Source organism: Trachurus trachurus, assembly GCF_905171665.1.
Source record: "Trachurus trachurus genome assembly, chromosome: 4".
Lineage (NCBI taxonomy): Eukaryota > Metazoa > Chordata > Actinopteri > Carangiformes > Carangidae > Trachurus > Trachurus trachurus.
In genome coordinates, this window is record NC_139898.1 from 17,436,466 (window position 1) to 17,463,747 (window position 27,282).

Sequence of the window (27,282 nt, forward strand, 5' to 3'; positions counted from 1 at the left end):
TGACTCTATCCTACAGTAGTTTTCATACGGTGCTGTGTGCTCACCTCCTCCCTGACAAAGAGCACCGGCGTTCTGACACCAGCGCCGGTTCAGACAGTCCGATCCGCGCCCCGGGCCGCTGTGTGTCTGTGTAGAGCCGCGATCCGCTCCGTGTTTTGCCGCAGCCCACATGCGGCCCAGCTGAGCTGACTGGCAGGACTTGTTTACTGGTGGAGAGGCTGGCGGAGAGAGAAACGGAGAGAGGGGGAACCTGAGGGAGAGCAGTCGCTAAACGGAACGGGAATCCAAGTTTTTACACTTGACCCGTCTTCTTTAAGTCTTTCTTTTCCTGTTTGTTTACCTCATCTTTTTTGACTGTAGGAGACGGGATAATCACTTTTACGCGCGTGTGGTTTTTTCTTGTATTTTTTTTTTTTTTTTTTTAACTCTATCGCCGACACTGAAACCTCGTTTGTTTTGGATTAGCTAGCTAACGTTAGCTGTTTTCCCCATCAGCTAACGTTAATCTGAGAAAAAGACACGGGCGGCGTGGTGGTGAGGACTTTTCTCACTTCGCAGCGGCGTGCAGGTTAAACGGAGAGACGCTGTTTTTGTTCTCCCCCTATTTTTTTCTTTACCCTGCCGTGGATGGAGAAAGAAGTAACGTTCACCTCCCAAGTTTTCCCTCTTTGTTTTCTTTCTCCCGTTTTTCGTTTTCTGTGTGTTCATTCGTTTGCGGCGTGGTGGTCAGCGGGGGTGAAGGAGTTCAGAGGAGGGTCGTAGTAGGGAAAGCTGAATCGTTGCACGTTTTTCCTGCACGTAGCTGCTCGGAGGAGTTTCCTGGGATGTGCTCCCATCTGTCTTAAAAAGGGGGTGAGCTTCTGAGAAGATACCAGCGAGAAGGAGTCATTTAAAGACCTGTGGACTTCAAACAAGAGAGAGAGAGAGAGAGAGAGGGAGAGCGCAAACCACCCTGCCAGCTCTCATTCTTGGTTCTGTGTTGGGAGATATCCACAACTTTCAGGGCCCATGTTGGCTGGAACAGAGGAGGAGTGTGTTAACGCTGTGCAGAAGGAAATACTCCTTGCAATTTGTTTTTGAAGTGGGTCTTCCCTCACTGGAACAGTGCATTACAGAGAAATGAGCCCGGGGCCAGTGGACCTCCTCCGGGGATCTCCAAACTAGCCCTCTGCGTGTGGGATATTAATAATAATACTATTATTTCTCTCTTGATGCAGGGTAGCACCGAAATTAAACAGATGAACGTGGACTGGCGCCTTTACTTATGGACAATGAAGATTTTCACTCGCACATGTGTTACCAGAACCCAGGATCACGTTATTTAGTGGTCTGCATTTTTTCCAGGGCTCACATACATCACAGACTTGGCTGGGAAGATACTCATTAATTTATTACCACCACCCCCCTCTCGGGGGGCAACCTTGAATCACTTGTCTTTAATGGACCTTGACTTTTAAGATTTTTTTTTTTAACTATTATTTTGATATTCCAGCGCCTTTTGAAATATCATTTCTGCCTCAAGATTGGAGTTTTTTTGAGAAGCTTCAAGAGGAGAGCACAACTTATCCTCAAGCCAAAATGAGGTTGTGGACGCTAAAGCTGCGAGCACAAATTGTGTTTTTTATCATCTGCACCTGCATTATATGCCAGTGTGGACTAACAAATGGAGAAAGTAAGTTTTTTATTTCTTCTAATTTCTTCCTTCGAAGTAATATAGCTGTGTTTTTCATGTTACATATTATATTCAAGTTCACTGTTCACCTGAGATAGTCACAGAACAACTTTAGAGATTGTCTAACTTTAAGTAAATAACCCATTACATTATAGATAGAAAGTGGAAATTCAAAATGTCATCATTAGCTATACCAGGATAAACTACCAGAAAAATATGATAAAGACAACCATTAGCATAACAAGCAGGTCAATATACACTGTTAATCACAATAGGAATACTCAGAGATACTCATAAATAGTCAGCTACCCAGAAGTGCTCATAAATACTCAGAGATACCCAAAGATACTCATCATTCTAAAATAATAAATGTAAGTAACTTTGTATGAATTGAAGCAGTTTAACGCCCCGATGCTACATTATGGAGGTAATGGAGCGTAAAAAATATACTATGAATTTTTTATTGACTTTATTTTATTAAGGTGGTAGTAAAGTCACGAGACCTTCATGTCGGCGCATGCGTGAAGTTTCATAGGGTCTAATTAAGGCGCTAGTCATTTCAGTTGTTGCGTATGCGTGGCTGCGCGCTAATAATTGATATTCCTCCGTAGAATCCCCCGCCCCCTCCCAGCCCAAACAAAAAAAACAACAACACCCCCTCCCGGTGCTGTCTCTTAAAGGTACATATTTTAGCGGCCTGCGTCGGATGCGCCAGCCCCAGGGCCAGATTAGTCGCTGTAACTGGACGAGGGTGGTCTGCTGCAGCGAGTCTAAACTGGGAGTAGCAGGATTGGCCCTGTGAGCGCAGCTAGGCCTCTCATGGCGACAGACACACACTGACAACAATAGCACACACACACACACACACGCACGCACGCACGCACGCACGCACACGGGGCTGCTTCTGCTGCAGCTCTGAACGTAAACAAATTAGCCGCCGACGCTAAGAAGTCTCTTTATAGGTGGTGGATTAGCCTACATCGGTCTTTAGCCCCAGATCGGACTCAAGTATGGTCACATTCATCTGATACACGATGCCCGCTCCTTGTGGTGTTGTTTTCATCAATGAATTATGGGTTGGGATTATAATAGCATAACAGCGTGTGACTTAAACAGACCGTGATGCTTTGCCAGACGGAGTGAGGGAGAGATGATGATAATGATGATGATGATTCCCCTGTAAACTGCCCAGTGACCTCGTCATAATAATTATATTAATTGACTAATAAGGGATTTATTTGCAATTGATGTGATCGTTGTTGGGTGTGTTGTAATGTAGTTTATATTCTTCACGCCCTTTCTATCATCAGAAAGTTCATAAACGTCAAGAAATACCTGATCATTATTATTATTTATTGAGGCACATTGACTGCAGGGATAATTTATAAACAAATTTTCTGTCAGTGAATGTTGTGTTCAAGCCAAATCTTTACCATCGTCTTTTTCTAATCCTTGTAATATTGATGAAGTGGTTAAAGTAGAGTAGAATAATAGTGTGAACGTGGATAGTTTGTTCCGTACAAGACCATGTGGTTATTTACCAACGTAGTGTTGTAGGTTGAATGAATAAATGTCTCAATTTAAAAAATATTCCCTATACATAGAGAAAAGCTGCAACACAACTGTTGTGAAATCAATTCATTTACATTTCACTTGTTTCAGTGCTTTAACCTTTGGCCTACAATTGCCCTTTTGAGATTTGTGTTTTGGATGATGTGTTGCACAAGCCCACAAAGTGTTTCAGTACATGAACTAAGTCTAGAGCAAGTGAACAGGTAGAGTAGTTTAATTTTAGAGCAAAAAAAAAAAAAATCCCATTAATCACACTATAAATATCATGGAAATTTAGGAGGACATTGTAGATCTTCAAACCTTGAGTTGCACAACTGAATAGTGGCAGATTGAAAGGAAATCTAGCTTCTCTACACAGGTTATGCAGACAGAACAGAGGCCCCTGAAAGGGGGTCTCATGAGACACTGTTCCTGGTACCCCCTCTTTCTTTCTTTCTTTCTTTCTTTCTTTCTTTCTTTCTTTCTTTCTTTCTTTCTTTCTTTCTTTCTTTCTTTCACCAAGTGTAGAACATGTCATTGACTGTTTCTGGTCCCTCGTATACTCAATTCTCTGGGAAGTGACCATATTTGGCACTGTTGAGATGTTTACGACGAGGAGGGGGGGCAACAACCAAAATACTTAGAATACTTCATTCTGAATCCACTCACTGCCTGACATATCCACCTCAGTCATGGGAAAGGGGAAGCGGTAGTGATACATAAACCATTGCTGTGGCTGTGATCTGTGATCTGCTGACTGCACTCTGGAGAATGTTCTGAGGCCGTTTTTACAGGCTGTTGTTAGTTGAGTTTGATTGGGCTGTTTGTCATAGTTATCAGCAAACAGTTTTCTGAAGTAACCGCTGAGCTGTCTCTTGGTATAACTCGTGAAAAACAAGTTGTGCAACTGGTAGCCTTGCCCCCTTCTTGTTCCTCTCAGGCTTGTAAGCACAGCTCTGTTGGAAGGGGCTAGTGTGCATGTGTGTATGTATATGTGCTGCTTTCCACAGTATATATGTGCTGCTTTAACTAGGTCTGTCATATAGACTGCATCAAAGCCACAAGAACTTCCTACTCTGACACTCTGAATTAAATTCTCACAGCACTCCCTTGTATTCAGGAACATTTAGTTATGCTATAGCTGTGCTATTCCAACTCAATTGGTAGAGTAATATGTTGATTTAGAAAACGAAGGATAGTGGAGATGCCCTTCAGTTGTGTGTGAGTTTGTCTGTAGCCCATTTGGATAGTCAGACTCTCTTCGTTGAAGTGCACAGTGGCATTTTCTGACAATGCTGTGCATGTTGTGGAATGTGTTTGAAGTGGCCCACCATGTAGGTGCCTGTGTGCGTGTGTGCGTGTGTGTGTGTGTGTGTGTGTGTGTGTACACTTACATATAAGTATGTACCATAGACACCCAGTGCTGTCTACAGGATCTCATGTCGCAGCTCCTGGGAATCTTTGGGTGTCTCACGATTCGATTCAGATTCTCAGGGTCACGATTGCTTATGAGAATCGATTCTCATATGCACATGCTCATAAATGTAAATTGCTGTAATGGTGCTGCTAAAAAAAAAAAAAAAAGACACACTCCGCTCTCCAGCCAGTTCACCTGTAGCTCCACAGATGAGCTGTCAGAGAAGCTCTGCTGTCCCTCTCTCTTTAACCTGGTGTTTGGCCACAGTAGGTGGCTGCTCAGCTGTGTTTTAAAATGTTTGGCAAAAAAAATGAGAGAGAGAGAGAGACCCTTCTCTGTTTAACCTGGTGTTTGGCTGCACTTTGTATTTCAAAATATGAAGATCTAACCTTCATCTGAGCACCGATCAGCGTGTGTTTTATAACAAAACAACTATCATCCTCTCAATTTACGACAGAGGATCGTGTTGCTGATGGGCACAAGCCTAGTCACAGAGATTCAATAGAGCATTTTATTCTTATCACTTTAAGGTTAATAATCGGTTAAAGAGCGTCTTAGTGTCTTGGCTTACTGCAACGCTATGGAAGCCTGTGAGGGCTTCGATTTTTGAAAATTATGAATCGATCAAGAATCGTAGAAGATAAAAATTGTGATTCTTACATTAATCAATTTTTTCTCCCAGCCCTATTTTCCATGTATCTGTGTATGTACCGTATGTGTGTCTCTAGAGGAGTTGACCATGCATGAGAACAGTGTGTACTAGGGCAGCAGGCTCAGGAGTGGGCTGCCTGTTAGCACTAGCCCCTGTCCCCTCAGTGGCCCCTTAACCCTCCACACTACCATTTCACGAAATGGACAAATTTCACGATGTGTTTTGTTATGAAATTAGAGAGCATAAATGCATGACACGGTGTTCTGAAACAGGAAAACAATGAACCGGGGGAGGCAAAGAATGTCGCAATGTAAAGCAGAGAGACCGCTCCTCTGCTGAGTCCCTTACTTAACACTTGGAAGGACATGTTACATGTTTTTTCCTCCAGGAACAAACAACACAGGAGAAGTCATTTCAACCACTTAGTCTTAGTATTTTGGCCCGGCTAATACTACTAGTTATAAGACCAATGTCAATATTTCAGAGTTTGAAAAATTAGATTTTAATATAGCACCTGATATATTTATTGTTTGATAGAAGCACACAACAGAAACAAACATTTAATGAGAATCCAGATTATTCTTTTCCAATAATTGTGGCCCCGAATGAAACATTTTTTATTTCAGTTGAAAGTGAGGAGAAACCATGGACTGGACAGACAGTTTGAAACACCTGGGATTTTTGTACAGCAATAAGGAGTTTACAATAATGAATTGTGACAACAAAATAAAGAAAAATGTCAAGGTAATGGTGGCTAACAACAGTTTGCCAGCCCACAGTCCAAAACCCAAAGATAGTGAATTTACCATAATGTAAGATGAGCTAAGAAAAATCCTCACATTTGTGAAGCTGGAACCTAAAATGACTTTAACATGAATTGATAATCTATCTGATTAGTTGGCAATTCATTTTCAGTGGTCTAAATTGATTAATGGACTAATGTGACTAATAGTTTTGGTGGTTGATAGTTGGCTACTTGACCTGCTGGACTAGATTTAAATAGTCCTACTAGGACTTTAATAAATACTTGTGTTGGAATCGGAAATCAGCATAGTATTGTACCATGTAACAAGAAAGTTGAGGTATTCCTGCCACAAAAGTGTTAAAGATGGATGGTTGACATAGGTGGGTGACATAGGTCAGGGTCTGATGCATGATATCATACTTAATACATTTATAGAATCAAGGTAATACTCCTGTGCTCATGAAGGTTTAGACATAGCATCTTATCGATTTATAATATAGATTTTTAGAGTTAGAAATCACGTCACCCTTTTAAATATACATTTAAATTGGGGTTAATTTTTGTCGAATGTTTGCTTCAATAATGGCTGTTTTATCTGCTGCTTCCATGCCTTGTTACTAGAACCGGCAATACTATAGTTTAATGGTAAACAGAATTTGAACTTCCACAATGCTTCCTGACTGCTGATTGCAGATTGCCATTGTATGTTTGTGTAGTTCATGTTCAACAGCATACAATGGGGGTTGCGAACGGAGGCTCCACCAGCTGTATGTTGCAATTTGAGTGTTGGCCAGTAAGGCAATATGTACTGCTAAAGGAAATTAACTGTTGGGGTGCCTTTCCTAAGTGTTTCCTCCTCTGATCTTATCTTTCCAAGTGTCTCTTTCAACTTCTCCTAACTTGCAAAAGCATTTTCCTCCGTCTTGTTTGCACTTGTGTGCGTATGCAATTCAAGCAGAGGATGAAAAACACAACATGACCTTTTGACTTCCACAATTCACAGTTTGATCAGCGAACAGGCAAATACATTCCTGTAGCGTGTTTCCTTGTGTGTTCACTTTTGTCTGCCTTTGGCAGACACTTCAGCTCTAAGTTTACATTGTATTCATTTTATGATCAGTTCAAAAGACCGAGAGGATTTCTTAAATTCAACCTTTGGAAAGGAGAGGCAAGTGTTAATCACAATGTCCTCAACAGGCTTTGAACTAATATACAAATATATCCAACTGCAGGGGACAGGTACAAGAGCATCTTCCCCCAGAGCATGTTGACATTTCCAACCAATTTAGAGTTTTACACCTATTGTTAAAATGTATTTAAAGGTAGAGTCTGATGGTTTGTTTGTTGCAGTTTGTAAACACAACATTCAAATTGGGCCCCTCCCTCTGGGCTCAACTCCCCATGCCTCTGACAGCAGTTGTCAGGACTGACTCATGATCAACTGTGGTTCACATTCAACCCTTCTCCACTTCGGCCTTCAAAGTTCTTGTTTGAATATCTGCTACTACCACCAAGATAGTGACTGGATGCTGGGAGATATAGCGCATACACACTTGGCAGCAAAGAAAAGGAAATACTGGTAAGTGTGTATTCGCCATTTCTTGATGGCGTCCAGTCTCTATCTTGGTGGCCCAGTCATTGGCTGGGGAAAACACACCAACTCCCTGCCCAGAAACATCCCGACTACACCAAAACATTAAAATACAGGTGGGGGTGGGGGGCTCTGTATACAGTCAGCACCACACATGAGTAGACACCCATAGGTGATGATTAAGCCGGATTTCTTTTGTATGAGTCAGTCTGTATTTTGTTCTCTACCTTTAAGAAGTGAGGTACATTATGTGTTGGCATGGTTAAGGCTGGAAGATTAGTATTTGCCCCTGTTCCATCTTACTTGGATTACAGTCTGTCATACAACTGAAGATGCTACACATACCAGAAGCCTCATTGTCCATCGAAACTGAGCAACAACCAGCCCGATACTGCCTGTGTTCACTCATATTCTGAAGACATTATTGTCACTGTATTGATCCAGAATCTGAGAAATGAATGCATTCAAGCCTCTGTGTGTATTGACAGAGTTCTGTAAAACTTACACCATTATTTTTTAGTTTATTTAGTTTTTAGTAAACAATCTCAACACATCCGTAGAACACAACAGTACCTGTTAAACATATTGACTTACAGTAACAAGTAAGCCAAGTTTCAGATGAACAGAAAGTGAAGTAGAAATGAAAGTGTTTTAGACAGTTGCAAAGCTAAGGAATACTTGCATGTCATGTCCATTGTGCTTTCTGGAGGCCATGGTTAGTCGAACTGTGTTGGGACTGTTGGAGAGCAGCCGAAGACTTCGGTCAGAAGTGAATTAATACAAGATGTCTGAAATATGGCCCACAAACGGCTGCCTTCTCAGCAACTTGCAGCCAAACTTTTAAATGCTGGTGGCAATATTAATGTTGGTTAACATTTTCCCAAGATACCGGCGTAGTGATGAACCTGGCTTTTTCATGTCTGTTCTAGCTGCTGCTGCTGTTGCACTTGTCTCAGGAAATAAGCAAACAAAGTGCAGATACATTGATCTTGACAGCAATTTCAAGTTGTGTGATTGAAGAACAATCTGTCCTCTTGCAAAAGTTCTCAGTGTGATCAAAGGAGCACTTCATCTCCGACACATTATCATGCCAGGCTGTAAATGAAGTGAGGGATTGGGATATATGTCTTGGTCTTTACAGTTCTGTGATAGGCAGAGCTGCACTTTTAATGCAGAGCTTAGCTGATGACCTCCTCTCTGACTCCCATTCCTAGATAGAGAACTGTAACTGTTTATGTAAACCTCTGCTCACTGCACAGAAATGTGGTCGAGTTGGGAGGGGATGGATTGAGTGCGGGGATCACACAAATACACACACACACACGCACAGACAAACACACAGAGAGCGCCGTTACGCCATGCTGCAACAATCTGATTTGATAGTCCTTGTTGCTGTTTGGATCTGCCCTATTTTAACCGTTGGTGACTTCACACAGTAAAATCCAAGTTGAGCCAGGCCTGTAATGCAGGGATCAACAAAGGGATCTTTTGGGGGCTTTTTGCAGCCAGGATCAGACAGTGGCTGAGGCCACGTCCACGTCCTAATGTCACTAAATTGGAAAATCAGTTTTTTCTTTGTCTTCATTTTGTTCCTCCTCCTGTTTTTGGCCATCAAGAATATGCTGTCCAAAATTTGTACCGTTGAAAATGACTGTGTTCAGTTGATTGTGAAAATATTTTTTTTAAATTCTGGTTTATTTCTTTATGTGATCTGGGCTCTATCTGTGTGTCCAAAAAGACTTCCCGCACAGCCCGATGTTCACCCTTGATAAATAATCGTACAGAAACAGTGGAACTGTGTTTGGGAGAAATGACGTAAAGATTCTGGCTCAAGTGTCCGGCGACTGCTCATTACAAGAGATATAAGTGTTTTTTTTTTATTGTTTTGGCATTTCAGTGGACAGGGGACTTTTTATGTAAGCAACTTTGTAGACAGAAATCTTTTGACATTTTAAGTAGTGTTTTTAGATTGATCTTTGTTAGTGTGAACTAACACACTAACACGGAGAGGAAGGCTAGATTGTTTGTGTGGAAATAATCATCAGAATCGGTATCTCTATTCTGGGGCGGTTACAATTTAGAAAACTGTCCCGCAATTTGAAGGTCACACTGTGAACAGTTGATGTGTCTGTTTGTGTCAGACTCTCATCCTCCAGTCTTTTCAAGGTTTCCCTTCAAGCCGTTGAAGCTATTGTTGTCTGACCTCATTGACAAAAAGTGTACACTGTACACGTATGTAAGTTTGTGTCTTACCAAGAAATAGGAGCGGCTTCCTGTTTACAATAAAATAGAGGTTGTTAAAAAGTGTAACAACAATACAGTAGATTGATGTGCTATTTATTTACCCATATAAAAAGGTATGTACATTTCCAAAATTTCTCTGCTAAAATGTATAAATCACAGATTTTGTATTTTTACAGTTTTCCTTTTGTAATTACTCACTTGGAGTTGTGTGTCTTGTTGTGTCTCTTTCAAACAAGTCAGTGTAGTATTTTGTTCAATCTCAGACAAAAATAAATCAAATGTAACTTAACTGTGGTGCCCCACGTATTGTATAAAAACTCAGACGCACTACGTTGTATACGCGGCGTAGCCTTGTGCAAACTTTACCCTCTTGTACGTGTGTGTGTGTGTGTGTATTTCTACATGTGTATATATAAAGTATATATACACAAACACACACATATATACATATACATATGTGTGTGTGTGTGTGTGTGTGTGTGTGTGTGTGTATGTATTTTGTGCATGTATGGTTGTTAGACTGGAGTGATTGTGTAACTGAACCTGTACGGTTACATTTATTTTGAGGACTGTCATATGACTGAGAAGTGACCATTTGACACACAGCCCAGTGAGTCTCCTAGCAGTTAATTACAGCCACACAAACACACACAGATGTCCACAAACACACACATACACACTCATACAATAAATGATGACCCTGTATGCATCCCTTCCCAGACCATTGCTTCTGGTGCATATCGAGCAAAAAAAAGCGCAACGAAATTTGATCAGTAACTGAAGCAGTAAAAGCTGTTCTTACCACAGCAACTTCACTCCTGTGTCCGTGCCTTTTCAGCCTCGACTACCTCCCTCTCCTCACTCCCTCTGTCTCTCTCCCACCCTTCGTTTGGTTTTACGTTCAGGGGTAAGAGGGTTCAATCTCATCCACTGATTTGTTTTTCTTTCACACTGCAGATGCGCACAGCCTGCGGACCTGTCTCTCTCTCTATCTCTCTCTCAAACACATACACACACTTGCTAATCCCGCTCTGTATGGGGTGGGAAAGCCTCCTCTTTCAAACCTCTTAAAGGTGTGAACATCATCCATTTGATACCTCTCTCTCGGTCTCTCTCCCCCTCTTTGTATTTTGTTTTCTCCTCCCTTATTAGGCCTGCTTGCTCCAGCTGGGCCTAAGTGATGCTTAACATGGTCACTTGCACATCACGAACAACAGCACCCAGTCACATGGACCTCTCTGATTATGTTGTGTTTGCTGCACTGCGTCTCTCTCTGTGTGTGTGTGTGTGTTTGTGTGTCCTTTTATGAGCACGCATGCTTGTATGTGTAATGTGTTCAGTGATGGTGTGTGTGTCGGGGAGGGTGGCGGTGGCGGTGGTGGTTGTGGGGGGGGGTTGACTCTGTTTTTGTCCTGATGAACTAGCCTGAGATGGGTTTCTATGGTGACAGCACTAGCTGTGCTGGCAGGCTACAGTGCTCCCCCCAACTTCCCATGTCTAAATACACGTCTTGCCTCGCTGCATTTAACTCACATTTAACTGCATTTTTAATGTATGTGTGGTAACACAAAGTAGGATAATCATTTTTGGCATAATTGTCTTGTCTTAATATAGTCCATAGTAACATATTATTGAGTTGCTGTTGCCAATGGCAGTAGCTGATTTTACCTCCCTCGACCCCAGAGCAACATCTTGAGCCTGTCAATAAGTGATGCAAGTGCAGTCCTCTGTTGAATACTCACTATGGTAGCACGCTTAATTTTTTTGTATTGATCCATAATGCCACACATAATAAATACAGTGACTCGCCGCTGATCACAGACACCAAGCGAAGTCCAGCATGAAACTGGCTAACAACAATCGTGCAGTATTGCTCACCCCAGTGCTTTTACTTTTTATTTATTTATTTATTTTTACAACATGTAGTGCAGACACACACTCTTCGCTGTGCCCTCACCAGCATTACAACAGATGGAGCTGGAGATTGGAAACCACCCGCTTCACAGAAAGGGTACACAAAGCTCCTTCCTTCTCACTTCCCCTGTGCACCCGGCCGCTGTACTGTTAAGTCCACCTCTGCAACATTTCACCTACTAGTCAAGAAACCAGATGGGTGAGAATCTGGCCATGCCTCACAAAACCACTGGCCAAGCAGTAAATGTAATCTTTTAATTACAAAATATATGATTGTATGATTTTTATGGGTGGTTTTATTAACTGGTTTGTTTCTCCACTTTGGTAGTAAAGAGAATTGTATCTATTGAACAGTGGCATTTATTTGGCAGTGATGCATGTAATTACAACCCCACTAATATGAAGCTTTTTATAAGCCAGAATACATCTGTTAGCCCAATTTTTGGTAAATCTAAATTTATTTGCAGGAAATACATTTACTGCACAAGATTCCACAACAGCAGGGGGATATTTCCTCCTAAAATCTTTTCCAAAACGGAGCAGTTAAACAGAAATTAACAGTGGTTTTCAAAATCACTGCATAGCATTTCCTGTTTTGCAAATCATTAGCAAAGACCAAAGTCCTATGGTTGATCTGCAAATGAGAAACTTTCTCCAAACAAGCTTTAAGTTTATGTTAATCCTGTTGCTGGCTGAAACCTGAACATAACAATCAGCAGTATCTCTACACAAATGAGCATGGCAATTGTGGCACTGGGAAGTCCCTAGTTTAAGGTCGTAATGTGTAGGTTAATGTCACTTGGCATTTAATTATATTCAATGGTGCAGCTCACAGAACAAAGAGAAGAGGCATGGCGTTGGGTGCCGATGAGTACTTTGGAATTGAGTTAAAGTGGGGTTGTTTACTAATAGGCACAATATATATATATATATATATATATATAAAATTATATCTTAGATTGTTGTTGGATTAACATCTATCCCCCTGTGTGTGTGTATAGTCTGAAAATGAAAACAACACAACATTTGAGGAGAGTAAGTATCAATTAAGCATTCATAGTTTGTTTAATGTCAGTGAGTAGTTGTTGAGGTGTGCGCCGTGTGCATCACGTGCCCCTTACCGCTGTAACGGTGTTTAACCGCTCATTAGGTGGCACATGAGGACAAGAGTGGAGCGCAAGTCATTGTCTTTAAGTGGCAGAGCAGCTCCAGTCTGAGACAAGACATGCGAGGGACTGATGCGAAGACAGAGTGAAAGGGACACGGAGATGAGGAGCTTTCACCTAGTTGATGTGCCTGCATCATGCATTCCTAATTCACTTATAGTTTAAAGGGGGTCCCATATTGAATCATGGCTTGCTGTTAAATGACACTGTAATGAATGGAAGTCATTTTACAATACCACCGCAGCCACAGACCACTCCAGGGACCAGACTGTCAGAGGCCTAGGTAACAGCGAGTGATTTGTTGGCCGAGGGGCCCTTTTGAACGTTAATGTGACGTCAGTATTTCAACCATGTCATACCTAGCATGCTCTTGGATATCCTGTACGGAAAAACCAACAGAGGAGGGCAGCTATTGAAAATCTTAGGGAATCTGCAAAGGTTTTTTTTTTTTTTTTTTTTTGTGGAAAAACAAACAGCAGGAGAAGGGGGATAGTTGTGCATGCTGCTTGTTTATTGATAAGATGTTCGGAAATAATCTGCAGTTTCACGTGTAATGATATCAAGTCATATAAGAACGTGGCATTACAGACAAAGAAGGGAGTTCATCAAATGTTGACAAAAAAATCATAATGGATTTGTGTTTTGGTAAATGGAAGGAGGTTCTCAAGCTGCGGGTACAGGCCTGAGCAATGGAAAAGGTAAAGGGAGGGAGAGATATGGAAAGAAGGAACCAGAGAGGCATGTGCGTCTCCGTGCGTGCGTGTATGTGTGTGTGAAAGGTTTTCCTGCAGCAGCCAGTGAGAGCTGGTGGTCTAACAGCGCAGACAAACGGGCCATTAAACTGACCTGGCCCCTCTGCTCTCCATTCCTCCAGCCTCCCCTTTGCTTCTCCCTCTTTTCCGTCTTGGTTTGTCAACTCTCCCAACGTCAAATCTCTGTGTTTGCTCCTGTACCACTATGCTCTCTCCGTTTTTTTCAAATTCTGTCTTGTTTTTTTATTTATTTTTTTTATTTCTTGCTTGCATTTCCATCTTTCTTGCTTGTTAACTCGTCTCCCGATTCCTCTTTATAGTCGCTGGCTCACACATACATTACAGATGCACTGATAAAGCCACACACAAACAATCGGAGTCTCATTTCAAGGCAGTTAGAATCAAATTATTTCCTCCTCTCTGGGTGTTTTTCTTCGTTTGCATCAAATTTTGGATTCAGCTCCAGCTTGGAGTTGGCAGCCTTGCAGCAATCCAGTCAAATCAATAGGATTTGCCATGCTTGGGATGAGCTCACTCGTCCATTCTCCACAGAGGGAATACCTCTACTAAACCCCTAAACTGTTATAGCTGAAGGTTAGCACTACAACTGAGTGTCAAAAGAAAGTGTTAGCATGTCGAGTTGCAGCCTGGGCAGCTGTCCCATCACATTTTTTTTTTACTCAGCCCCTCTTATCTGAATACTTCCTGGTCTTTTCCATTTCATTCCTAATGTTTATACTACAGCACTACAGGAAGCAGCAGGTTAGAATTGGAAATGTAGCTCTGCAGCCTTTCTTCAACTGTGGAGACGGGCAGATTTGGAGGAACAGAGAGAAAGCCATACGGGATGGAAGAAGCCGACTTGGCAGAGCCACCAGGCAGGCGTAGCTTGTCCAGCCTCATGTGTAGCTCTGGTTTGTGGGTCACAGCGTTGGTGGGGCCGGGCCCTGCAGCTGCTGCCGTGTGGCTGCAAGTCAAGCAGGGGAACCGAGCCCCGGCTGCCTCCCTCTCAGGCCGAGGCTCACCACACCAAGACACAGGGCTGCGCTCCACTCACTAACGTGGGAAGATGAAAGGGAACATCAGATGTTTTTTGTATTACTCCCTCTCTGTGAGTGTGGCGTTTTTGTGTGAGTGTTGTCTGTCTGTCTTGTGCTATTTGCCCTGCAGTTGATTACCTTGCTCCTGTTTCATAGTCCTCTGTCTGTTTCCAAATGCTATGTTAGGAATGCTGCCCCCCCCCAAACATGCTTTTTATTTGTTTGGAGCACCACCTGGTTTAGCTGTTTTGTAAGGCACGGTCTGGATTTTTCAGATTTTTTAAAACTTTTTCTTTTTCTTTTTGGTTTTTGTATCCAGCTCTCCATTTATTTTCTAGCTAGAAAACATGTAGGTTGTAAATGCTCATGGAAATAAGTGGAAAAGCGGAATGATTACATGTGAATCAGCGTGTTTGAAAATACATGCTACATCTGAGTAATAGTAATGTGCAGATGCAGTTTCCGTCGGTATTCTGCGTTTTAAATTATTTCCATGTGTGAATTGCACTGTGCTGTAGTGTAAAAACATATGACGGCAGAAAGAGAAAAGAGAAAATGCTGGAAATGGAATGAGGAAATGGGTGGTAAGAAAAAAACCTCAGACTATCTTATTTTGAATTTGTTTTTTGAGTAGGATGTCAGAGCAGGGCTGCTGCAGTGTGACATATATATACTGTATATATGAGAGAGAGCGAGAGAGAGAAAAGCTAGGAATCTATAGAGGGATCACTTCCCATCAGACACCCTGTTACACCTAGCAGGTGTCAAACAGGGCAGTCCACACACTTAATGCTCCATGTTTATTCTGCTTTCTCTTGCTCTCCTTTGCCTCTACGCCTCTTTTTCTTCTCCTCCCTCCTCGCAGCCTTGAGTCCCAAGGTCGAACAAAGCTCATTGGGACCAGAAAAGAGTGAGTCATTGTTTTTAAAAACAAGTGACAGTGACCCGGCACCTCGCCAAGACCTCCCCCTCCGCTCCTCACTTCTTTTTTCTTTTCCTCATTCTTTCTCTTGTGTTTACATTCTGTCTCTTTGTCTCCCTCTGTCTGTACCTGTCCTTCCCATTCTCCTTCTGTCCTTCCCCTCCTCTCTCTCTCATGCCAGCGCCGGAAGGTAGCGAAGAAGGAGGCGAGCCAAAGTCACCAGTGTGATCTGATTTAGGCCTCTTCTCTTCTCTTGGCCAGCCATCTGACAGCGCAGGGCCTGCATGTTGCTCTTTTCTACCCGCTTCAATCTGTCACAGCCTGGCCCTGTGCCACAGCTGTAACGGGACCCAGCGTTGTATATAAATAGGCTAGGCCAGCTCCCTTTGCCATGCTCCTCAATGGGAGGCTGAGGCAATGGAGGAACAGGTGCTCCAACCCACACACTCCCTCTCTCTCTCCCTCTTCTGTCTCTCAACCTTTATCTGATGTCCTCAAATATGGAACTGCAGGTCAGTCACGATACACATGTTAGCTACTGTAACTTATCATATTTTTTGTTTTTAACAGAATATATTCCAAAAAATATATATTTTACGGCGCACACAGAGCCTATTATCACTCACACTGCCCCCCTATCTGTCTGTCTCTGGCTCACCTACTGTTATTTTGGTCCTCAGCTCTCGTTGTTTTGGAGGTACAAGTTGGTACATGTTAATCAAAATGCCTCTCGTGCAATTTCTCAGCATCATTTTTTTTTTTTTTAACTGTAGAAGCCACAGCTTGGCAGTGGGCGCACAGGGAGCTGGCTTTACTTCTCAGGACTTTCCACAGCTATATTAACAAACAAATACATTTTTCCACTGGCAGTCCACTTGGCACTGCGGCCGCATATTCTCTCTCCTGGGGTTTGTTCAGCAACTGAGCTGTTGACAAATCTATAATCAGCAGATCACCTCATCAGGGGCAACGTGCGCCTAAGCTGACAGAGAGAGGAAACTTCTCACAGTCCAGAGTTAGCTGCCACCTGGTTTCATGCTAGACAGGTCTGGTTTCACGCTAAGCTAACGTGCGGCCGCTCTCTCTGCTACAGTGAAAAGGCCGAGGCAGGCTGGCCCACGGGCCACAGAGGACTCCACTCTCACCTTCTAAAATTGCCACTGTGATCCACTTTCTTCCTGCCAGCCAGCACCGGACCAGCAAGCCAGCTACTGTTAGTTGATGCATATTAAATTCTCCGCAGGGAGCACAACTCTAAAAATAAGAGAAGAATCTTTCTGAAATTGTAGCTACACTATAACGGAGGGCTGCAGCTGTGGGTGCTCACTGAATAGTGGAGATGGCAGTTTCTGACAGAGATCGCAGTTACATTGGTATGACCTCAATTGCCAGAGGTCCCGGCAGTTTCTGAGCTGAAATTACGGAGAGCAGAGAAGTCAGTAGAGACGGTGCAGTGACAGGCGATGGCAGGGCGCTGACGAGGAATTCGCAAAAAAACTGCCATTTCACAGATGTAGTGCAAATTAGGAAAAAGTTTGTCAAATTAACGATGATTTATGTAGCCATCCACAGAGTGTTGATTTGCTGTGTAGTTCAATGGAAGCCACCATGTAGCATCTTCACACTGTGTTCACAGCATGAAGATTTTCTGATGGAAGATTTGCTATCAGTGTTCAGTATTTATCTGTTTTTCAGAGTTCATCCTTCTGTTAATTTGCCAAGTGGATTAAAAGTACAGGACGTTCTTGAGACATTGGAGCAGAGTCATTTTTGACATCTTAGTTTCACCGTAAGCAGTGTAGCAGAGTGGATTACGCATAATGAATCACTATACTCTTTATGTACATCAAATGCTCAGTTTTCAATAGATGTTTTCACATGTGCACCATATTGTTTAACTGCACGTTGCTGTTACAGGTTTCAGTGTTTGGCTGTTTTATTTATTTATTTTTTACAGTGGTAGTTTTATTTCAAGACTAGATTATTTTATTTATATTTGGTATGCATGATCATGTGTAAATAGGGTGCAAATGTAATAAATTGTCCCACTATGAACTAAAGAACCATTTTACTACTTGATAGAAAATGAAAACTATCATAATTCACTTCTCATGACTAATCATCAAGGCAAACAATCAGTCACTCTAATAAATAACATAATTTGGCCTCATTTAATTACATTTTGGTTACTGGTTTCACATGCATACTCTGCCTGCACAGCAAAAGAGCAACGCGTGGACAGGCCATCAAAGAGGACCGAGGGGCAAAGTTTTGCCTCTGACTTTTAAATGAGTGACGAAATTGAAAGAAATCTTCAAAGAAAAATAAATGTGCCATATGAAATTGTTTTTGAGTTTTAAAAAATCAAAGATGATGTGAATTACTTACAGTATATTAAAAACTGTGTATATCTAGTTTTTTTCCACCCCAGAATCTTTAAATCCTTTCTCATCCTCCTGACCACACTTTTTTTTGCCATTGTATGGAGTACGGACCTTTAGCTGTACGATGCGTGGGCATGAATGCTCACATCACAACACTGAAGCATATCTCGTGTACAATAATGTAAAAGCATTGCTTGTGTGAACAACAGAAGCTGTTGCCTTCACTGGAACAGTTTAGGTTATTAATTCAGTTAATTTTACAGAATGAATGTGTGAAAAGACGAGCATGAATGTGTGAAAGGACCTCATAACTATTCAAGCGGCACACAAATGTCTTCTTTTTTTTAATGTGTTTTTACATCAAAAGATACAACACTTCTGAGGATGCAGTTGTATGTGCATCGGTAAATTTATATTCACCCCTTGAAATTTTGTAAGGAAACCCCTATTTTGTTATTCCGCTGGTGAAGACCTAAACTCGTTCACCTCGCTCCATTGCCATGCTTTCTCCTCTGCTGTTTCTGTTTGTCTGATACCCCCCTATGTATACCTCCCTCCTCCTCCTCTCCTCATTCCTGCTGCCAAATTAAGTGTCAAACAGACAGGGAAGGCGGGTGGATGGCCCACATTTCTCCTATAGAGGTCCACACACAGTATGGTACAGTACGTTCCAGTCTGTGCTCGGTTATTCCATTCTCTGCCCTGCTCAGACCCCCCGAATCCCCCCACCCTGGCTCATTAGCGGTTGATTGGGTTGTTATTGTAATTAAGAGCTCCTGTACAGCCAGTGAGAGCACCAAGCTGTCTGCTTATGGGTGGTCCTCAGTGGGAGGGTGACCTATAGAGGGGTCACGGTCATTGTCCAACAACCCCCCCCCCCCCACCTCCTCCTTGCACTCACACAATGTCTAGCAGTTTTTCTTTCTATATCACATAAGGAACTCTAACCTGTTGAGTTAGTCCGTTCATATACCTCTTTTGTTTGCTAGGTTTCCTGCTTTAGTCTCACCGTCCCTGTGTACCATGTTTGTCCAGTTTGTTTATTGACACCACTTACATACGCTGTGTGTGTGTGTGAGTGTGTGCACGAGCATGTGCATGTTACTTGTCATGTAACTGTGGTCCATAGCGGCCCTCCATTCATGCATGTGATCACCAACTGTCCTGTAGGTCCCTTACGTCACTGCGTTCATGCCTGGGTTCAGGTTACACTTTCACCCGCTCTCTTCCCTCCCATCACCCCCCCCCCCCCCCCCCCCTCCCCCTCCCCCTCTTCCTCACCCCTTGTTTTCCCCCTCTTTTTGCCTGCGACCCGCAGTTCAATCTCCCTCTGTCTCCCCATTCACTTTCTTTGCCTCTCCTGTGCCCACCCCCCCCCCCCACCCCCACTGCTCCTGAACCTGTGAGGAGAGAGAGAGGGAGGAGATGGCTCATTATTTTAAAGACACAGTGGCTCTCACAGCCAGCCGCTGACTACATAACAACCCTTCCTACCCTCCACTCCTTACTCCCCTCTTCCCCATCTGCCCCCCAGTGACCCCCCTGCCCCCCACACTCCTTCCTCCTCTCCCTCGTTCCTGTCAGTCGAAAACAAGACTCCATTTTGCAGAGAGAGAGAGAGAGAGAGAGCTCCCAGCAGCACCGTCTAGTGCCTCCCCTCATGGCCCACTAACGTTTCTTTGTGTCAATAAAGCTTCGATGTGACATATGTGCTAGCCTGTTAGCCCGCTGTGAGGGAAGGCCTCATTTCCACTAACACATTTCTTACCTGCATTAGGAAGAATTCATTAATGTAAAAAGGTCATGTTTGTGTCCTCTGAAGAGCATTGTGGGCAGAGGTGAGATGCACTCTGGCCCTGCTGGTGTTGCGTAACGTTGTTTGTCATGTTGTCATGTTGCACAGTAGGTATCCGGTTAGTGCCTCAGACTGACAGTGAGTGGGTGGCCCGTAGGCCTGTTTGATGTGTCCGGGAGATAAGGCAGGAGGGACGGAGAGAAGTTGCTGTAATCACTGGGAACAACACCAACTGTTATACAGTTGGAGGAAGAAGTTTGTTTTTGTGTTTTGATTTCTGTTACACTAAGTGTCTAATAAAGAGGGTGTGGCCAAGAAAAGCTGGCTGGGTTGTGTGAATTAGGTGCTGTTGTTGTTTAAACTCTCTTATCTCATGAGAGGATTAACAGCTGAAATGCATTTATTCTTTTCTTTTATGAGTTGTTTCTGGCCAGTGTGCAAAGAGGAGCAGTGTTTGGGCACATGATCAGTGTGGATGGTTTAGAATACAGCGTTTAAATGTTTTCTGTACAAACTAGTGTTTTCAGACAAACACAGTCAGATACACAGTTTGTTGTGACACATCTTCTCACATTAGCTTGAGATTTACATTTGTTGTATATTGTGGATTTATTTTGTCATGTTATTACAGAACTCCCGCTGCTGGATGTTTTACAGGCTACCTTAGCGGGTAACAAAGTCTTAAGTTTATATCTCCAGATAGTTGATGGCTCCATCTGCTCCACATGTTTTCTGTCCATCTGGGGGCACTGCCCTCGGATTTGGGTGAAGTCAGGTCTTGCATCACTTGCTTCTCATGTGTTTGTGATGATTACATCATCACTGTAACTATTCTGATGCTCTTTCTTTTGCTTTCTGAATCTTGAAGAGCTTCATCCTTCCAAAGTCATCGTGTCCCGGTTCTAATATGTTGCCATGGAGAGCGTGCTCCTTTTTACGCCTTTTTAATGCAGTTTTAAGGATGTATGACTTCAATCGTCTCTGCGTCGTCCGTTAATCATGATAATTGGACACCTAGAAGGCCATTTTCCCACTTATACCATTGTCGCTTACCAAAGAAATAAATATTGAATCAATTATTTACACTTCCATGTTTTTTTTTTTTTTTCATGAGTCAAATCATGAGTTTTTCACAAGCCAAAGCTGAGCGGACTATTTAAACGGCTATCTCTCGCCTGCAAGCAAGAACAAGGAAACTTGCTGTGACCGCAGCGTAGAGCCACAGCGACTCTGCCGCAGCCTAATAGTTGATCAGTGAAGGGAAGTGAGATAATGGCTTAACATTATGTGGTACAGTATTTTTTTCATAGGGCCAGTGCACTTTTTACCGCTTGTTTGTTACAGACTCTCGTGGTCAGAGGATGATGTGCTGAAGAAAACTTGTTATGCTCCGAGTCTCCGTTGCCATGGTTACCAACTAGCGCAATAATATTTAGAACCGTCATCAGGCAATTTGACCAGAACGTCTTCCTATGTGTGCTATAATAACCCTTTTTAACGGACACCCTGCAGCCTATCAGAATTGAGTATTCAGCAATGGTATAAAACTGAACAATTAATGGGATCAACTTTCTTTCGTGTGCAGATAATTACTTCGCTAATTCCTGGTATTGTATAAATATCATCACCATGTCAATTAAGATAATCGTTATCAACATACACATATCAACTTACTTGAAGTGACATTTAGATGGTACTGTAGACTTACATTCCCCCCTGTTAAAACATGTGAAAAACTGTTTTATTTTCTTCTATATCATTTCCTAATGAAGACATAAACGTGCTGAATAAAATCCAAAGCACTGTTGCCAAAACACAAGGCTGTGTAACTGACTCCTCTGTTGTCAGGAAGCAGTTGTAGTAAACAAGATGGTTTTATTTGACCGTGGAGTGATTATGGGCTTTATTCGCAGCTATTTGTCATGCAGAAGTCATGTAAACTGTTCCATTGATGTGCTGCTGGTCAGAGTTTGTACCTGGACTGTTGACATGTTTGTCCTGCTAACCATTAACAGAATGGGAAGTTAATAGGTAGCTTACACCTGGGAAATGACCAGGGCCAGCAACAGCTCAATGAAACTATGCAGTTCACTCAAAGAGTTTTGACTTTTCCTATTTTACAATGCAAGTTTTAGTGTGATTGATTTTTTTATTATTATTATTATTATTATTATTTTTTTTATTGTGTGCATAGCGGGCGGGAGGGAAATTGAGCGTAATAAATGGGGAAAATAGCAAAAGGTGGCAAACAGGTTCACACCATTAAGATGCACGAAGGACACTCACACACATATTGAGATTAGCAGGTGTGTGTCTGTGTCATCGATTGAGAACAGCAGACTAGATGGAGACCATTAGATTGCTTCAGTGATAACAAGGGACACGTTTTACCCTGCATGCACAAGCACACGCTCCTTTTCAATATTTCCTTTGCCCAAAGATTACAACTATAATCACCAAAAGGACCTTCCTTTTACAAACAGAGCTTCTATTGATACAAATCTAAATTTGATTAACATAATGCGTGAGACACTAAAAATTAGGGGTGGGAGAAAAAATCGATTCACATAAATATCGCGATGTCTTTTCTGACGATTTTTAAATCGATTTTTTTTTTTCAAAAATCAATTTATTTATTTTTTTGAAAAACTTTTTTTTTTTTTTTATTTTAAAATATTGTGCAATGTGCATTTGTTAGCCTTTTTTTACATACAGAGAGTACAGGTTTTGAAAAGGGTTTAAGTTCACTTTATAATGGAGTATGTTAATTTATAGGCTCCTACAGTATTTGTGTGCAGATAAATGTTAAAAATGCTAAAGACTAAAAATTGAGAGAATCGGCAATATCGTAGAATCACAATTTGAATCGAATCGCCATCCAAAAATTGTAGAAGAATCGAATCGGGAGAAAAGCATATCGTCCCAGCCCTACTAAAAATGATCAGTTTCCTTGTTATTTGGAAAGAGCTGTTTGTGTTGTATTTCATTTTTTCTCACGAGCCTGGCAAGAGACCCTTATCTCATTTTCAATACAACGTTTTAATACAATAAATGACTGGGGGAAATTAGCTTACTGTTTGTTACTTGTAGTGGAAATAAGTTTGTAACGTTCCATCAACAAATTGCATTTAAATCCACTCTTCACGCATGTTGGTTATTGGCCATAACCATCTGTTTGAGGCAGTAATGGCTGCCTGCCAGTGTGGTTGATACGGTGCACGAGTCGTGTGAACAAATCAGTGTTTTATGTCTCACCATTGGCAGTTCTTTTAATGGATCTGTTGACTGAATGTAAATGGTTGTTGTAAACATTGGTAGTCCAGACTTTGTGTGCACCATTTATGCAAATGATTCTGTTATTTCGTTTCAGCTTTGTGTTAAAAAAAAATCGTCCGTCGCATCTCAGTGTCAATGTTTCTCTTTTTAACAGCAAGTCTGCTCACATGAGCTGACACTTGACTTGTTCCCCTGGCTGATAATAAATATCCCGCCGCTTTGATCATTCCTGATGTTTTTAATTCAAAGCAAAGGGACGGTTTGTGGGGAAATAGTTGTGGTGATGAATCTGTGCGATGTTTACTGCACTGTTTTGACAACAGCGTGTGTGAGCAGTATTGTCACTGTCTGTCCTCATTGTATCACGGTAAGCCCAGTTAAAAAAAAAAGGACTCGTTAAGCTCTCTGATAACAGCAGTAAAATGTTGTTGTTACACCTGTCTTGTATAATTTTAACTATAAGTCATCCTACCCCCACTTTCTAATTTTCCTCTAACTGCTGCAAAAAATGTTAAAATGTGCATCGTATTATTTGTAGAAAGCGATAGCAGCTTCCCTCCGTTCATCTCCTGAAGTAACTGTCCCCACATGGATTCTCCACCCCTCTGAAGTGTGTGTGTGTGCGTATGTGTGTGTGTGAATTTGCCGGTCCAAATGTGTGTGTGTGTGTGTGTGTGTGTGTGTGTGTCTGCAGCAGTATGAATGAGCATGGATAAGCATTTTGCTTCCGGGCCTCATTTCAGTTTAACCCCTTCACGTCTGCTTCATTCAGATCATACAGTGCCATACAATAAAATCTTCATTGGAGAAATACTACTGGAGCCAATGAGAGGAGAGAGACTGTGTGTGTGTGTGTGTGTGAGAGGGAGAGGAGGGAGAGGGAGGGAGGGAGAGAGCACTTGCGGCCAGTCAGATTGTAGAGGGGACTTGAGTAATACTGCTTCATGAATGGCTGTGCTCTACTTAATGTAAATCAACAGTGGTTTCATGGCAGCAGTGTGGAAAGAGAGGGACCTGTTGATGTTCATATCCGGTTTTAATACTGTTGCAAATCAAAGATGTGTCTTTTGTTGTTGCACCTATTACCACAAACCACAGTCAAGCTCATTTTAAGGACTGTTTCTCTATATGTATATATGTGTGTGTCTGTCTGGTTGGAATTAATCATGAATAATTGGCAAGCGAATGAGATGAAGAACAGTGTCATAATAAATGTATTGCACATTAATGAAAATCTTGGAAGATTTTTTAAAAACCTGCAACTTATGACAACAATATACTTGCTTCTCACATTCTTTCTTTCACTCTTTATCCTTCCAGTCTGCCCGAGCAAGGACATCCGCAACAATGTGACCAACCTCCAGTCTCTGGAGAACTGCACCATCATCGAAGGCCACCTGAAGATTCTGCTCATGTTCAAGACCAAGACGGAGGATTTCCGAGGCCTCACCTATCCGAAGCTGCGAGTGGTGACCGACTACGTACTGTTGTTTAGGGTCTACGGCCTCGAGACTCTCAGCGAACTCTTCCCCAATCTGACGGTGATCCGTGGCAGCAACCTCTTCTTCAACTATGCTTTTGTGCTTTACGAGATGCTCCAGCTGAAGGAGGTGGGCCTTCACAACCTGATGAATATCACCCGGGGCGCCGTGAGGATCGAGAAGAACCCGGACCTCTGCTACCTAGCCACCCTGGACTGGGCTAAGATCCTGGACTCGGTGGAGGACAACTTCATCGTGGCCAATAAGAACGACAGGGAGTGTGGAGATGTGTGTCCCGGCACAGCCCAAGGTCAGACCATCTGCTCGCAGAACACCATCAACGGACACTTCAGGGGACGATGCTGGTCGCAGAGCTACTGTCAGAGAAGTAAGTGCTCATAGATGTCCATGTATCTTTAAGAGTGCAGGGTTTATTTTCTTTATGCAGTGCCTTTTTTCAGTTAGACAGTCAATCATTTTCAGGCATTTAAACCAGCCTGATTAATAAAAAAAAAAAAAAGGAAATGACATTTGGATGGGGCAAGTGAAAAATAATCTTCATATTGACCGGCTGTTGTATACAGACATGATAGTATAGCACCTTTCCAGAATCCATCACATTGGTCGTTGTAAAGTGGTCCATTGAGACGCATAATGAGAATATGCACTGGAGATCTCTTCTTCCCAGAAATCAATTGAGGCGACTGATGTTTTCATTCCAAATGGTTTATGTAATGATTTCTATGATGTGGAGGGCTGCTCCTAATATCAGCAGCCAGGGGGTGGTGGACACGCCACACCCTCTGCTTAGACATTCATTGACTGGGGCATTGTGGGCAAGTAATCTGTAATTATATGCTTGGTATCTGCTTGATGTGTGAAATGACTCAACTACATTGTTGAGTCAGGGAGCTGCACATCCAAAGGTAGGCATTATGGGAAGCAAATGCACTCAAAGGACGAGGTTAAAGTGAGAAAAGTTGACAGACGGGGGGTAAACAGTATAGTACATATGTTTGCTAGAGATTTTACAGATTTTCCCTCGATTGAGTAAGAAAGAGCTGTGGGTTCGCTCGGTGCTGCAGACGGCCAGCTGCCAGCGTGTTGGCCAGTCAGTCAGTCTTTCCTCTCCTACCATAAAAACAGAGAATGGCTTCTATTGTAAGACACACAGAGAGAATGCTTATTATTTTTTGAAGGCGATTATAGCTTGTGTTGTTTTTTTCTCCTCTTGTCTCTGGTGTCTCACAGAAAGACTAGCGTTCAAAGCAGAAAGACCTCGGCCATGTTTATACTTGAACATCGACTGTTGCAGCCCGCCTTTATAATGTTGGCTCCTCAATTTTCTGCCAGGTCTCACTGTCGGGAAAGTAATACAGGAAATGGCTCTCTTTGTGTCTCTGTCTCCGCCTCTACACGCACGCACACACACACACACACACATTCATTGCCTTAGTGTTTTGACTTTAATAAGGTGTAAAGTATTGAGTTTGTTTTAATTGTTAGGGTAAAACTACAACTTAAAGCTTTTTATGGGAAGAACTATGACACTTATAGTCATGTTGTCCAGGAGTCCCAGACTAGTGTTGGAAATTGTGATCTTTTGGACTTAAAGGCTTTTATTGCAACTCTCAATAAACTCACAAACTTCCCTACATTTTAAAAGTTCTTTTGAAATTAGCTCCAAAGCAGCAGCAGCACTGAGACTGAGACTGAGACGCACACCTCCTCGGACATGTTTTGGAGTGACTGTACAAAATGTCATTGGTTGTGATGAATTATATGTTAGCTGAGGCTCCATGTGTAATTCTCAAGTGGGTAATTTTAGCCTGTTATTTGCATTTGATTTGAACATTTGATAGGTTGTTGTTGCACCACTTTTTCCCCACTGTCCACACACTTTCACAGTCTGCACTTGTCACCGTACTAAATCTGCCTCTGAGAGTCTCTTAAATGTGACTTTCTTTCAAACTTTTCTCTGGACTTTTCCTTTTTGAACAGCCCTGACCGTTAAGTAAAAGAATGTGGACTGATAAACAGGAGTATGTACAGTATGTCAAACACCATGTTTGCATGTGCGTTCATGTCTCCTTGGCTTCGGATAGGCCAGGGGAGCAAGTATGACGCTGTGCTCTGCATCATGTGACAGGCACCAGTTTAGTCAAGAGCTGTGTGTCAAAGCAGGAGCCATTTCTAGAACATGATGCAATGGTTGTCCGCAACCATGGGGGCAGGAGTGTGTGTGTGTGTGTGTGTGTGTGTGTTTGATATATGTGTGCCTAAGTGGAAGTTAAAGCCACAGTCTCACATTGCCACAGACTTGTCTTTTCATGGCAACCAAAGTCAGTCTCAGACTTTAAAAAAGGGTATTTCTCAAATCTGTGCTGAGCTAGATTATAGAGTAATTTACATATATTGAAAACAGTGTAAAATCAGCATAACAATAACAGTGGCAGCAGAAACAGCAACTCTATCCCTGAGTATTATTCCGTTCGATGCTGCTTTATTTTGCTCGACATTGTACAGGTAGCAGTTTATTCAAGGCATGTTATGGCTCCTCAGGTAAACCTAGATGAGATGAAAGGATGTGAGATATGAACATCAAGAAAGAGAAAAATGTCATTGCGCCTCAGGTGCTACTCACTGAGACGCATGCTGCACGTGCTGGGTGGTGGCGGCG

At 42.3% G+C, this 27,282-nt stretch overlaps 1 protein-coding gene across 1 annotated transcript in view; it reads left to right on the top strand.

Moving 5' to 3' along the window:
• The first annotated feature begins 243 nt into the window (after positions 1-243).
• The window catches only part of insrb (insulin receptor b), an 88,293-nt gene continuing 61,254 nt past the window's right edge, over positions 244-27,282 (top strand). The window contains exons 1-3 of the mRNA XM_083970492.1: positions 244-1,081; positions 1,218-1,672; positions 24,442-24,990. Of these exons, the coding sequence (XP_083826618.1) occupies positions 1,579-1,672; positions 24,442-24,990 (643 nt within the window). The 5' untranslated portion in view covers positions 244-1,081; positions 1,218-1,578. The remainder of the gene's footprint in view (positions 1,082-1,217; positions 1,673-24,441; positions 24,991-27,282) is intronic.